The 16,428-nt window shown below is 35.3% G+C and overlaps 1 protein-coding gene across 3 annotated transcripts in view; it reads right to left on the reverse strand.

Moving 5' to 3' along the window:
• Nucleotides 1–16,428, reverse strand: part of LOC150110672 (glucose transporter type 1-like) — a 1,175,276-nt gene that overhangs the window by 61,491 nt on the left and 1,097,357 nt on the right. For all 3 annotated transcript variants that reach the window (XM_090395569.1, XM_090395562.1, XM_090395554.1), the window contains one exon: nt 12,106–12,259. In XM_090395569.1, coding sequence (XP_090251695.1) covers nt 12,162–12,259 — 98 coding nt within the window. In that variant the 3' untranslated portion in view covers nt 12,106–12,161. The remainder of the gene's footprint in view (nt 1–12,105; nt 12,260–16,428) is intronic.

Genomic DNA, 16,428 nt, shown 5'->3' on the forward strand with positions numbered 1-16,428 from the left:
ATACACAGTCAGGCTAAGGGAAGTGGGTGACCAGAATAATAATGCTGTATCTTACTATAGTGCATCATGATGTAGCTTGTCTCCCCCTGTGAATACATATATATATATATATATATATATGTATGTACATCATGGTGCACTATAGTAAGCTGCAGTATTTCTATTTTGGTCACCTTAGCCTGACTGCTGATGAGGGAAAACAAAAAGAGAAAGAGCAAAAATGAAATAATGAAAGTCATAATTGAATACTTAAATTAGTTCTGCTTATTCCATTACTGGCTAAAATTTAATTCTTTATAAAGTCCTGCTATTTTTAAGTTCTTTTATTGTTCTGTTGACCAATAGGTACACGTTGATCCAGAACAGAATTTTTCTGTTCTTTCTGTTCTTCCTGATATTTTGTGTTCAGAGATTTCTGGACTTTTGCTGCCTTTTTTGTGTTGCCTTATTCCTGGACATAACTCTTGGAACATGAGCCTTCCAAACCCTTGGAACTGTTAAGTCATCATTCTTGTTGAGATTGGAATGATGGATTAGCATCTCACAGGCTTCTCTGAGTTTTTCTTCTGTACTACTAAGTTTCAGTACAATGTAAGGACTTTTCTTAATTATGGAAAATTGACTGGAAAGGTAGCATTGAATCGTGTGCCTCCTGTAGCTTTCTGTCAGAAAGGCATCAGAAGAATCTTGAACAACCTGGATATCTAAAAGGCTTCTAATCCTGAAATTCCACAGTTGTGCTCAAGAGAAGTGCTCTTGAACTAACAACAGTTCTTTATCATCTGTACAATATATTATACTCTGCTAGAAACTGCCCTACACCATGGAAACAAGCCCATAAACAGCCCATTTCAAAAAGATGATAAATGTATACCATCCATCTATTGACGTATTGCTTTCATCTCAGTGTTTTCCAAAGCAATGGAGAAGGTTGTCAACTTTCTTGACATCTGGAGGAACTGTCAAACTAATCAGTGACCACCAATATGGATTTCACCAATCAAGATCCACAGCAGATCTCCCAGCCTGCATCATCCAACTCTAGACATGTGCCCAAGAAAAACATTTCCAAGGCATTTCATAGGGTATGGCATCAATGGCAAATTGCCATTTAATGGCTGCCTTTCTCCTTTTATTGGATATCCAGTTTTCTCTTAGGTTGTTCACTATGTGGAATGGTGGCAGATATTCTCTTTTCAGATTTTCCTGTTAATGCAGGCGTTCCTCAGAGCTCCACTTTTCTCTCCCTTATATATATATATATACAGCAATCCCTTGATTGCTATGGCATCAATGTCAAAGTGCCATTTAATGGCTGCCTTTCTCCCTTTATTGGATATCCAGTTTTCTCTCAGGTAGTTCACTATGTGGAATGGTGGCAGATATTCTCTTTTCAGATTTTCCTGTTAATGCAGGTGTTCCTCAGGGCTCCACTTTTCTCTCCCTTATATATATATATATATATATATATATATATATATATCTTTCTTTTAAGGTTCCACGGTGATCAGCATTCATATTTATGAATTTAGGGACACAAAACACGTGTTGAAAAGATAATTTTACTGATTAATAATAAAATAATAACTTTAAGTTTTGACCCCTGTGTTGAGGTCATCTTCAGAAGGATACATGTGTATAAGAACAAGCTACATGCTGTTGCACTCTATACAAGTAAATTATATCTATGTTGTTAACTAATCTTTTTTCTTAGCCTGCCCTCTAGTGATTAAAAAAAAAAATATAATAAAATAAAATAAACAAAAAATAAAATAAAAACTACAATAAACTCTGCTAAAGTCCTCATGTACTAGGATTCTTCTGGAATTATACAGTTTATATCGTTATATTACGATTATCTTCTGGATTTGTACAGTACAGGTTGCTATTGAATGTTCAGGAGGAAAAAAAAAATTACCAAGTCTTCTTGTATTGAGATTTTTCTTCGTGGTTTCTATGAAGGTTGTAGATGGGTCCTCCACATTCTTGGAATTGTTAGACCATCATTTTTATTCAGATTCGGATCATGTTTGAGCTTTTCACATGCTTCCTTGAATTTCCGCTCAAACCAGGTTTTGGTGCGGTGTAGGGACTTGGTACCTTTCCAGTCAATTCTGTGGTATGCTTGGAGTGCGTGGTCAGAAAGGCCGGTTTTTCCAAAATGGAGGTATTTTATGTGACGTTTGCGTCACATAAAATACCTGTTTCCCCTATGTAAGGTATGTTACATATGCAATCTATTTTGTAAACCCATGGATGGGCTAAGTGTGGCAGGAGATCCTTGGAAGAACTGAGTAGGTGTCTTAATTTTGTTGGGGGTTTAAAGGTGGTGTTTTGATGTTGTATTTGTGTAGTGTTCTGTCTATTTTTTCTGAAATGCCTCTAACATATGGTATAGCAATAGCATTCTTGAAATCTTTTTTGTTATTAGTGGTATCTTTGTGGAGAAGCTTGTGAATGGTTTTAAATACTGTATCCATTTTTTATAAATGTATGTTTGATGGTCTCATATTCATGGTTAAGAGCTTGTTCATTTGAACAAATGGTTTGAGCTCTGCGTTTAAGGGTGCTTATGACCCCTAGTTTTTGTGTTGGGTGGTGATAAGAAGTTTTGTGTATGTACTGGCCTGTGTGTGTGTGTGTGTGTGTGTGTGTGTGTGTGTGTGTGTGTGTGTGTGTGTGTGTAGGTTTGCAGTAAACTGCGAAGGAGAGACAGCCTGAAGGAAGACGTGTGACAAGTGTGTCTAGGAACGGAAGAGAGTTGTATTTTTCAATTTCAATGGTGAATTGAATGCATTTGTGTTGTTTGTTCAGGTGGCTAAGGAATGTATCTAGTGCTTGGTGGCCGTGGGGCCAAATGACGAAAATATCGTCGACGTATCTGAGCCAAAATTTTGGGATTTAGGTATGCCGATTCTAGAGCTCGTTGCTCAAAATCTTCCATATAAGAATTCGCTATTGGGGGGGGGGAGAGTGGTGAGCCCATGGCTGTACTCTCTTTTTGAAGGTAAAAATTGTTTTGCCACACGACATATCCAGAGCGGAGTACACGGGCAAAGAGGGCCGTGATGTTGTGTGGAAATATGTTCTGTAAGAGTAGAATAGTATCATTGATTGAGACATTGGTGAAAAGGGAAGTTATGTCAAAGCTGACTAATAGATTTTGGTCGTTAAGTGTAATATTTTTAATTTTGTTTATGAATTGTTGTGTATTTTTTATGTAGGAAGGGGAGTGACCAACCAATTCCTTGAGTGTGGCCGCTAATTTTTTGGCTAAGTATGATGGTCTAATGATGGTCTAACAATTCCAAGATTGTGAAGGACCCATCTACAACCTTCATAGCAACCACGAAGAAAAATTTCAATACAAGAAGACTTGGTAAAGTGTTTTTTTTTTTTTTTTCCCTGAACATTCAATAGCAACCTGTACTGTACAAATCCAGAAGATAATCGTAATATAACAATATAAACTGTATAATTCCAGAAGAATCCTAGTACGTGAGGACTTTAGCAGAGTTTATTGTAGTTTATATTTTATTTTTTGTTTATTTTATTTTATTTATTTAATTTAATTTAATTTTTTTTTTTTATCACTAGAGGGCAGGCTAAGAAAAAAGATTAGTTAACAACGTAGATGTAATTTACTTGTATAGAGTGCAACAGCATGTAGCTTGTTCTTATACACATGTATCCTTCTGAAAATGACCTCAATACAGGGGTCAAAACGTAAAGTTATTATTTTATTAATAAACAGTAAAATAATCTTTTCAGCACGTGTGTTTTGTGTCCCTAAATTCATAAATATGAATAAATATATATATATATATATACAGCAATCCCTCGATTGGTGTGCCTAATGAGTTCTTTAAAACAGGTGCATTAATCAAAAATGCACTAATCGAGGGACTGCTGTATATATATATATATACACACAGCAATCCCTCGATTAGTGCGTTTTTGATTAATGAAATGTCTTTCTGCATAGTTTTCTGTAAGAACTGTGCATTAATTTCATAACTACATCCTTAGGAAATGTGTAACTTTTGCCAAAAACATATTGCAATTTAATTTGCATGAAATTTATAACACATTTTTGTGTAATATAATTTATTAGTATGCTGGCAATAAATTTATATCCACATTTGGCTGTACTCATGAAAATTTTTTCATATTCAGGTAAAAATGTAGTTCATCCTTAGCTTTTGGTCACCAGTGTGCAGCAATCCCTCGATTAGTGCATTTTTGATTAGTGCATCATTTTTTTTCGATACCCAAATTCGATTAGTGCACCTATATACATCTTAAAAATAAATGTTACAGATTTTAAAAATTTTCTATCTATACATTTTTATGGCTATAGGTGCACTAATCGAATTTGGGTATCGAAAAAAAATGATGCACTAATCAAAAATGCACTAATTGGGGTGCATTAATTGAGGGATTAATGTGTATATATATATATATATTCAGCAATCCCTCGATTGGTGTGCCTAATGAGTTCTTTAAAACAGGTGCATTAATCAAAAATGCACTAATCGAGGGACTGCTGTATATATATATATATATATATATATATATATATATATATATATATATATATATGCACCCCCAATTAGTGCATTTTTGATTAGTGCATCATTTTTTTCGATACCCAAATTCGATTAGTGCACCTATAGCCATAAAAAATGTATAGATAGAAAATTTTTAAAATCTGTAACATTTATTTTTAAGATGTATATAGGTGCACTAATCGAATTTGGGTATCGAAAAAAAATGATGCACTAATCAAAAATGCACTAATCGGGGGTGCATTAATCGAGGGATTGCTGCACACTGGTGTCCAAAAGCTAAGGATGAACTACATTTTTACCTGAATATGAAAACATTTTCATGAGTACAGCCAAATGTGGATATAAATTTATTGCCAGCATACTAATAAATTATATTACACAAAAATGTGTTATAAATTTCATACAAATTAAATTGCAATATGTTTTTGGCAAAAGTTACACATTTCCTAAGGATGTAGTTATGAAATTAATGCACAGTTCTTACAGAAAACTATGCAGAAAGACATTTCAATATGGAATATGTCCACCCCAAACTGTGATGCAGCTCTTAGAATGACGTACCATGCTTAGTATCAAGTGATTCAGGAGTTTTTGAAGCAAACTGGCCTACTTCTCCTTCAGAGCAGAGATAAGACCTTGCTTTCTTTTCTGGAGGGGAATTTTGAGAAGCAATGCATCTCCCTATTATATCCCAAATGTATTCTATTGGATTGAGATCTGGGAAGTGTGCTGGCCACTCTATTTGATTAATATCCTCGGTCTCCAAAAGTGTATCCATCGCTCATGTACGATGTGGTGTGGCATTGTCATCATCTAAATTCATATAGAAATGAATTCATTGCCTACAGCGCCACAGAATAATCGAATATGATGATGAAGAACTTTGTTGCAATATCATTCACCAGTCATAGTCCCTTTCTCCAGCACCTGTAGCTTAGTGCATCCATTAATTATAACACCTCCCCACACCATGACCCCAAGCACCATCATGAGCACCACCACTTTCATACCAAATCAAGTGTCATCTAGAATAAGAGGAAAGACAAAAATGACTGTCATCTGTAAAGAGTACATTAGCCCATTGGTGTGTCTTATTCAATTTTTATGGACAAAACATCACTGGAAAAGTGCTCTACGAAAAGCTGTGGAAAAAGGGATACAAACTACAGGCCTTTGGGCATATAGGCCTACTTGTCACAGTTTGTTGAGATATCCACATACCTGTGCTTGAATGGAGCTGACTTGCAAGCTGACCTGCCATTGTGCATTGATTACAGTTTGCTGTTATAATCAAAAATCTGTCTTTGTGCTCCAAGGTAAGAGGGTGACCTCTTAGAATATCTAAGCGGGTGACCTCTTAGAAAAAGTCTGGGAAAGATTCCATTGTTTTGAAATGTTGCAGAGAGCCTGGATAAAATGCCATGTGAGATTCCAAACTCTCTGGCAATATCAGTAATTCTATGACCTTTTTCAAGCTTTCCAATAATTCTTTCCCATATGAAATCATCTAGATGATGTCTTTGAGCAATTACAAAACATTCAAGGTTGCAACTTTATTCCTTCATGAAAAGAGCTTACTTCAGGCACAATTTGCCTAGCACAGCCTTTTGCCTTTTATCTTGATGAGTGTTACCACATGACCCTTTTGTGTGCGATTCAAAAATTTTAATGTATACCCTCTTTCTACTCAAAACATCAGTTATATAAATTGCCACAATTTTAACCTGAATTTGCGGTTGTAATCTTCAGGAATAGTGTTCATCTTCAAGTTTTGGACACCAGTGTGTTTATATATATATATAAATGAGATGCTCTCTCTCTCCATATCTTTGCTTTGTAACCAAGGATCATCATCATCATTAAAGTCTCATCATAAATAGCAAAGTTCTTGGGTTTTTCCCAAGTAGTCAGCACAGACCAATCTTATATTCTCTAGGAATTCATATACCACTTATGTTGTCTATCCCAAATCCTAGATGGAACTTCAATAAAGCAAACTGGAAGAACTTTGCTGAACAAGTAGATGCCAATATTAGGTGGATAAAACCTATACCTAACAATTACGGCAGATTTATAGCACTGATTAAAGGAGTACAAAGAGAACTATCCCTAGAGGTTACAGGAAAGAATATATTCCAGGTTGGAATAGTGATAGCAACAATCTCTATCACGAATTTATAGAAAAAGAAGACCACACAGTAGCGAAGAATCTCCTGCACTCCTAGGATAATGCAAAGAGAAAGAAATGGATCGAGACAGTTGGAAATATCAATTTTACACATTGAAGTAGACAAACATGGTCCCTGTTGCAGAGATTGGATCCTAGTGCAACATCATCTAAGAGACAGCAGTTTATTATTATTATTATCAACATTTGACCTCCATGGAGCCAGAGCCACATCTGGGAGGCACTCACTATTGCCTACAATGATCATCCAACCGCATCTTGAACTGATTTAATGTGTCCACATTCACAACACACTCAGGCAATGCATTCCACTCACCAACCACCCTTAATGCAAAGAAACTGCTTCTCACTTCTTGCTCATACCCTCCTTATGCAGTTTCCAGCAATGGACTCTTGTTCTACTCCCCTCTCCCATTCTATGAAAAATCTCTTCCATACCTAGCTGATAACAACCCCTGACCAGCTTATATGTCTCAATCATATCCCTCCTCCTCCTCTTCCTCCTATTCACGAGGCTTTGCAACTTACATTCTCTCAATCTGTCCTCATACTCCACATTCCAAAGACCACTGACTACCTTTGTGAATCTTCTCTGTACCCTTTCCAACATATCCTTGTCACCATGAATACCTGGCGACCAAATCTGTGCAGAATAATCCATATGAGGCCTGAAGGCCTTATACAATGGAATCATAACCTCTCTATTGTTTCATGTTAGGGTTCTCTGCATCATTGCCATTATTCAGTGTGATGTCTTCACAACTTATGCAATGTGGCCCCTGAATTTTAGGTCCTTGTCCACCATCACTCCTAGATCTCTCATCTCTTCTACTTCTGTTAAAGTTTCCCCACCAAGTGTATACTTTGCATCCCATTGCTGCTTACCAAATCTCAAAACCTTACACTTGGCGACATTGAATTGACAGTTCCACATACGAAGAGAAGGCAAAACATATAGTTGCAACTTCTAAACATCCACATGATTGCCAGTATGTAAAAGACATCAACACACAACTGTTGAAATTGAAGACATCTTTAAAACCAAACCCTACCCTTTCCAGACCATTTATCATTGAAAGGTAAATGAGGCTATCAAAATACTTAAAAATGGCAAAACTGCTGGACAAGATGGAATTTTTCCAGAATTTCTTAAAAATTGTGGCAAAAATGTCATAAAATGGTTAACTAATCTATATAATAACATATTGGTTTCAGGAAATCTTCCCTATCTCTCTTTAGAAGAATGAAAATAATAACTATTCTAAAACCAGTCAAAGATCTATCACTAGGAAGAACTAGCTACTGACTCATAGCTCTTATGAGTGTTACTCTTAAACTTATGGAAAGGATTATATACAACAGAATATCTCCCATCATAAACAACTAATACCTCCTGAGAAAGCAGGCTTCAGACCAGGAAGAGGATGTTATGAACAAGTACTGGCTCTTACATCAATGATTAAGAATGGTTTTGAGAGATATCTGAAATCTAGTGTTGTGTTTATTGACTTAACATCAACATATGACACAGTATGGAGAAAGAGCATGCTATTTAAATTTCTAAAGATGTTCCATGTAGAAGACTTTCCAACTTATTGAATAATATGCTTAATAATAGATGGATACAGAGTATTAGCCATCAGTTCAAAAAGTCGACCATGCAAGCTTAATAATGGACTCCCTCAAGGGCTTGTACTACCTCCATCATTGTTTACTTTATATATTTATGATCTCTCTCAAATCAGTTCAAGGAAATTTGCTTATGCAGATGACCTTGCAATAATCACACAAAGCACTAAGTTGAATGAGGCTGAAAAAATAATTACAAATGACTTGAAAATTCTGGATTCAAACAGTAGCATTGAAACTCAAACCTAAGAAAAACTGAAGTGTCTACCTTCCATCTTAACAGCCATCAGATTAATTTCAAACCTACTACCTTCTTCAGAGATACATCACTGAACTTTAACAGTAAACCTAAATATTTAGGTGTCACCCTAAATAGAACACTCACCTTTAAAGAACACCTAATGAAAGTAGCTAAGAAAATAAAAACTTGTAATAACATAATACTATAATTAACACTAAATAACTAAATTAACTAAATAAATTAACACATAAATAACACTATAACAAGCGGAGGACACTGTCTTGTAGAAGTAGGGAAATTCTTGTTCCGTTGTAGAAGGCTTTGATTAGGACACAGGTGACCAAATCTGGACTATTGTGCCCAGATTTGGTCACCTGGTTTTCAGAAGGATGTTGGAAGGGTCCAAAGGCAACTGACTAAGGTAGTTTCTGATCTCTGGAATGTCGAATATGAGGAAAGATTGAGAAGATGTAATTTGCAGAGTCTGGTGGACAGGAGGAAGAGGAGAGACATGATAGAGACCTATAAGTTAGTAATGGGTTGTTATAGGATCAATGCTGGAGAAGTTCTACAGAAAATAGTGGGAGGTTGGGGAAGAACCAGAGGTCATCCCTGGAAACTGTATAAAGAGGGTGTGAGTAGGGGAGTGAGAGGCAGGTTTTTTTTCGTGCAGAGTTATAAATGAATTGGAATGCCTTGCCTGAGAGTGTGGTGTCTGCAAGGAGTTTGAGTGTGTTTAAGACATGGTATGATGAGCTGTGTGATAAAAGGACCTCCCAGATGAGTCTTTGACCCCATGAGGTCTTGGGGTGATAATAATAATAATTCAGAGGCTAGCTGGTTCAACTTGGGGTGCAGATGCTGAAGCCTTACGTCTATCAGCTTTGGCCTTGGTTTATTCAACTGTGGAGTATTGCTTCTCAGTTTGGCTCAACAATGTTCATACTTCTAAGGTGGACACCTGATTTAATCAAACAATGAGAATAATAACAGGAACTCTAAGATCTACACCATATTATTGGCTCCTTGTCATCAGTAACATTGCACCTCATAGCTTATGCAAAAAGCAGCTCTTGGTAAATTATGGACATGTTTAACCAACAATATTAACCTACCTATCCACAAAAACATACAAAATTCCCCTACAAGGAGACTAAAATCAAGAAATCCCAGTTGTAGAACAGCAAAGGAATTAATAGGTGAATCTTTCAACTTGACTAATGGATGGAAAGACAAATGGCACCAACACTATAACAATCCCAGATTAGCTATATCGGACCCTACATCTAAACTACTTGGATTTAGACTATCACGTCATCTTTGGACAACCATAAACTACATTACAACTGGTCATGGCAGATGTAAACACAATCTGCATAAATTGAAATGGACTGTCTCTCCTGCTAGTGACTGCAGCTATCACTCTCAAACTATTCACCATATTTTACTGGACTGTTCGATATATGTTTTGAGGGCACCATACAAGATATTACTATTATTATTATTATAACCCCAAGACCTCATGGAGTCAAAGACTCATCTGGGAGGTCTTTTTATCACACACACAACTCATCATACCGTGTCTTAAACACATTTAAACTCCTTGCAGACACCACACTCTCAGGCAAGGCATTCCATTCCAATCATTTACAACTCTGCATGAAAAAAACCTGCCTCTCACTCCCCTACTAACACCCTCTTTATACAGTTTCCAGGGATGACCTCTGGTTCTCCCCCTATCTCCTACTGTTTTATGTAGACCTTCTTCAGCATTAATCCTATAACAACCCCTTACCAACTTGTAGTTCTCTATCATATCTCCCGTCTTCCTCTTGTCCACCAGACTCTGCAAATTACATCTTCTCAATCTTTCCTCATACTCGACATTCCAGAGATCAGAAACTACCTTAGTCAGTCGCCTTTGGACCCTTTCCAACATCTCTTCATCCTTCTGAAAACCAGGTGACCAAATCTGGACACAATAGTCCATGTGTGGCCTAATCAAAGCCTTATACAATGGAACTATTCACCATATTTTACTGGACTGTTCGATATATGTTTTGAGGGCACTATACAAGATATTACTATTATTATTATTATAACCCCAAGACCTCATGGAGGTCTTGGGGTTATAATAATCTCTCTACTTCTACAAGTCAGTGTCCTCCACATCATTCTCAGAAGTCTTTGTGTTGTCTTCACAATTTTGGCTATGTGTCCCCCTAAATTTCAGATCCTTATCCACTATCACCTCTAGATCTCTTATTTCCTCGAAACCTCTCCAAGCATGAATTCTGCATCCCATCTTTGTTTTCCAAATTTTAAAACCTTACATTTTGTAACATTGAACTCACATCCCCATTTCCGTGCCCAATCACTCAATTTATTCACATCTTCTTGTAAGGCCACAACATCTTATCTACTCTTCATGATTCATCCCAACTTTGCATCATCTGCAAACAACTGAATATCTCCATCCAAATCTTCACCAATATCATTAATATACAAGTTAAACAGTAATGGCCTTAAAACAGACTCCTGAGGCACTCCACTGATATACATAACATTACAACAACAGAAGCTATAAACTGGCCAATGTAACATGTTTCTCGCTTGTAATTTACCATCATAAGATAAATAAATAAGTAGAATTAGCATCCATTATGTCCTCCATTTCCACTAAGCTTACGAGAACATGATGAGCAGCTGCCAACATTCTTTTGCAGTTGAACTGCAGATTCATTGAACATGCTACTCCCAATCATGTTTTATTCCATCTACCTCAGTCCTGTAGAATAGCAGTACCCATTAAGTATTCCCTAAGGACTAAACCTCCAGCTTTTTAAAAAAGAATACCACTTTGCTCTAGACTCCAGCCAACACAAGGCATTTATTATTTATTTATTATAAGTATTGAGGCCTCTTGAGTGTGATATACATATATATATATATATATATATATATATATATATATATATATATATACACACACACACACACACTAGGGGACCCTGCCCCCCCCTGGCACCTACGGCACCCAACCCCCCGAGTTCCGGGCTGGTAAGCCGGAGACAAAAAAACGTGACATAAAAACATTTCAAATTTCGGCTTATCTTTATATATAGAGAGAGTAGATATATATATATAAATCCTAACCAGTAGCAATTAAAGAAAATTGAAGAAATTAAAGCAATTCATTATTACTTTTATTATTTAATTTTTTTTCTCATTCTCTTTTCTCTAACCTTGTGTCCCTGTGTGTGTGTGTGTATTCCTGATGATGACCTTGATATAAATATCGAAACATCAAATGTTATTTTATCTTCGTTTAAAGTAAAGTAAGTGCTCTAACATGAGAGTTTGTTGTCTTCATAATTGTACACAATGAATGCTGATCACTATGTAACAAGGAAAGAAAGAACTATATGAACACTGTTTATAAAAATTAAAATGAAGAAGAAGAAGGTATACTATACCTGTCTTCAGCTACTGTTGAGCTGGAAGCAAGAGGTAGTCCATTTTATGCCCCGTGTCATAGCTGGTCCTCTACATGATTAGGAGTTATTTCAGCAAACTCCTTCCTTCCTGGCATATCTCGGAGATGGCAGTGATGACGATAGTGAAACTGACCTGCCAAAGAAAATTTTGGTCATTCTGAAATTTGCATTAATATATGCTACTTAAATATTTGGCATTATGTTGAAATTCAATAACCATTTACAAAATAAGACTAATATACCCAAATATGAAGAGTATAAAAGAATAAGAAATGAAATGAACAACAAAATAAACCTCATCTCAATCTCTCTGCCATGTCAGACTCATTCACCTGTCAATGCCAAGTAACCTTCTTAGAAATCTGATGCTTTTATAATAGTGGTGAATTCCATCTGCATATTCTGCTATGACTATAAACAGCATGTGTTCTTCTGAAATGGTTTCCCTGTTTTGCTAACTTATTTTCAGTTGTAAAGCCCTGTTAAAGGTTCTTCATATCCTAGAGAGGATTCAAATCCTTGTCTTTCCAACCAAAGGACATCCATTGTCTATACGGACTGAGTAATGAAGGCTCTCAAAATAAGACTCATAAAGCAAAAATAATGGGGAAGGAAAACAGAAACAAGTATCTAGAATGATGTGAAATCAAAGAAAAGAAATTTATCAATACATAAACAGATCATTCATAGAAAGAGAACAAAGGGGAGACTATTCCACCACATTATATGAAGGCAAAAAATAAATTAAAGAAAAAAAAAATACAACCAGTAAACACAGTTGAAACTGAAATAATCAGTTACCTCAAAACTGAAACACTCGAAATCAACTGGAATTGATGAAATTTATAATGAAATGCTAAAATATTATTATTATTATTATACCAACACCTCCTGGAGTCAAGACTCATCAAGGGAGGCAACAGTAAGATGCATTCTAATAAAGATAATATTTATCATACTTCATCTTAAATTGGTTCAATGTTTATGCACTCACTACCTCATTTGGAAAAACATTCCATTCACCAACCACTCTCCATGTCATACCACATTCTCTTATGCACCACACCTTTATACATCTTCCAAGAATGACCTCTTATCTCTATCCCCTTCCTTCTTCCACCCTTTGAAAAATATCCTGGGCATCTATCTGATAAGCACCTCATAACAATTTATATGTCTTAATCATATCGCCCCTTCCCCAACCTATTTTGATTTTCAGTCTTTTATAATGTTGCTTACTTTCCTCTGTATTTTCTCTGTTCAGATTATTTTTTGCAGCCTCTTTTCTTCTAAAGTTTCCAAAATTTCTGTGGCTATCCACTTGTTATTTGCTCTAATTGTTGTGCCAAGTGTTTTTCAAAATGTAAGAACACTAAGGAAAGCAGATTTTGACTCTGATCATGAATTTCTAGTTGCAAAAATTTAGTTGAAGTTTAAAAACAGCAAACCAAAGATCATAAGCAACATTATTAACATTACAAAACTGAAAGATATAACCATACAAAACAACTATGGAAACATAATAGAAACAAAGTTAAAGAAAATAACCTTTGACAATGTAGAAAATATGTGGAAAACGGGCAGAGCAATTATGTTAAATGCTCTGCCCGTTTAATGCTGAAAGAAAAACATTTGGTATAATTAGAGCAAATAATGAGTGGATAACCACAGAAATTTTGGAAACTTTAGAAGAAATGAGAGCTGAAAAATACTCTGAACAGAGAAAATACAGTGGAAAATAAGCAACATTATAAAATACTGAAAATCAAAATAGATAGAATATATAGATCTGCTAAAAATGCTTTGTTAGAATAAAAAGCAAAAATGTGTGAAAAAGCCAATAAAAAGAATGATAGCAAGAGTGTATACAAATTATAAAAAGAATTAACAAGAACTCCTTAAAACAGACCACTGAAAATAAAAGATAAAAACAATATTGAAACTGGAACAATTCAAGAGATATTAAAAAAATTTGAAAAGAATATTACCAGGTACTTTTCCAGAGGGAAGAAGACTGGAAAAACATGAAGAGACAGAAAGAGAAAAAAGCACCAGTCATAATAAGAGAAGAAATTTTGAATGCAAAAAACCAAATGAATTTATCAAAGTCACGTCATTATGATGAACTTCCTACTGAAACTGTGGAAGTATGGTGGCATAGCAGCCATCAATTTCCTGCTTGAACTTTTTAATGAAATACTATATACTGGTGAAATTCAAGATGACTGGAAGACAGGCATCATAATATCAATTTTCAAAAGGAGATAAATGAAAGTGTGAAAATTATAGACCCATAACATTGCTAAGTCACATGCTTTATTCAAAATAGAATCTGGACTTTAATGAATGAGACAATAGGAGAAGACCAAGCAGGATTCAGACCTGGAAGATCTACTATAGATCATATTTTTACAGTTAATATGGCTGAAAAGCATTGGGCATACAACTTACCTTATATACTGTAGTTTTATTGACTTTAAATGAGCATTTAATTCCATTGACAGGAACAAAATGATAAACATCTTAAAATCTATAATGCTAGATTCAGAACTACAAACCTTTATTATGAACTATTACAAAGATACCAAAGCAATTGTCAAATTAATAAAATAAAAACAGACAAATTCAAAGTAGAAAAAAGGAGTCATGCACGGTTGCCTATTCTCATCAAATTTATTTATTATCCATTTTGAAGAAATATGCAAATCCATAGCTGAATAACCAGGTCTACAAATAAATGGCATGAATATCAACTACATCAAATATGCAGATGATATTATTAATCTTGCAGAATTTAAAGAACAATTGTAAAAAACAAAGATTTTAAATGAAGAAAGCAAAACTTTTGGAATGAAAATCAATCTAAGCAAAACTAAAAAAACAAAAATAGGAAGAGATGAGGAAAAAATTTCAAAAAAAAATTAGAAAATCACATACTTGAACAAGTAAAGCAATTTACATATCTTGGCAGCCTCACAACCTCGACAACACAGAAACAGTAAAATACAGACTTAACAAAGGATGGTCTAATATGGATAAATTAAACAAAATAGGGAAAAATAACAGCATTTCAAAAAGCCTCAAACTTAATTTAATATAAAACTATTATTATTATTATTATTTCATGACACCTCCAAAGAGTCTTAAAGACTCATCAAGGAAGGGCACCTACTCTACAACTCTCTGTCTCCACCACTTAATCCACCAACTACAATGAAACTGCCACTACTATCATCATCTACATCAATGCCAGCTACTGTCCACCACCACTAGTACTTTTTGTTGGCCTTCAGAACACATGCATCTGTAAGTTGCATGTGTTCTGAAGGCCAATTTGTCTGTATGCAGGAATAAAAAACCAGAGTTTCTGGGAGAAAAAACCTTGCTGCCTCCATATGAGATCAGCTAACTCACCTTCAATTGAAAAAAAACTCATATAAAGATTCCTCTTGTCATGATGAGAATCAAACTTAAGTCTTTACCAATCAAAGAGCACAATGTACCGTCGTTCTTCCAATTGTGCTGCAGAGGCACTTATTATTATACCTATAGCAATGCATGGAGTCAGAATTGAACACTCAATCAGAAAGAAATACATAAAATCAGAGCATTCAAATGAAATGCTTAAGAAAAATAATAAGACTTACTGGTCTGAACACAAAACAAATGAGCAAGTCAAACAATTAAACTATAGAGAAGATATCATAGCTAAAATTCTAAAACAGCAATTAAGATGGTTTGGACATCTCCAGAGAATGTCCTTTCAAAGATTACCAAATATAATCTTGAATGGAATCATTCGAGGAAGACTATCAAGAGGTAGACCAAAAAGAACTTGGCTACAGTCTTTGAAGGAATGGTCACAATTATCAAGCTTCAGAGAGATGACAGAAATAGAATCAGATGGCAAAGATTTCCATATTTGGTTCAACCTCTGGCAAAGTTGGTTTGGTGCAAATCTCTGCACTGAACCAACTTCACTGCCTCCTCTTTTATTCCATCTACTTCTGTCCTTTGGAACAGTCTCTCCCACTCTGCCTTCTCCAAAGATTACAACCCTCAGCTGTTCAAGCAAAATGTGAACAGACTCCTCCTTTCTTCTATTCCTCTTGCCCACACATGACACTATGTAAAATTCGATGTAGCTTAATATTATACGAGTGCTTTACATTGATTTTTACAAAGGTCACGTCTAAAAAGTTTGTGTTGTAAAAATAAACTTTTATAAAAGAGTGTACATAATCCAAAAATGTAGTAAACAAGCAATGGTTAGAGTTAGTAACAAAGGAAAATGCTGTGTCA

This window comes from Typopeltis vanoorti, chromosome 1, assembly GCF_054136105.1.
Source record: "Typopeltis vanoorti isolate ZY-2024b chromosome 1, IOZ_Tvanoo_1.0, whole genome shotgun sequence".
In the NCBI taxonomy this organism is placed as follows: domain Eukaryota; kingdom Metazoa; phylum Arthropoda; class Arachnida; order Uropygi; family Thelyphonidae; genus Typopeltis; species Typopeltis vanoorti.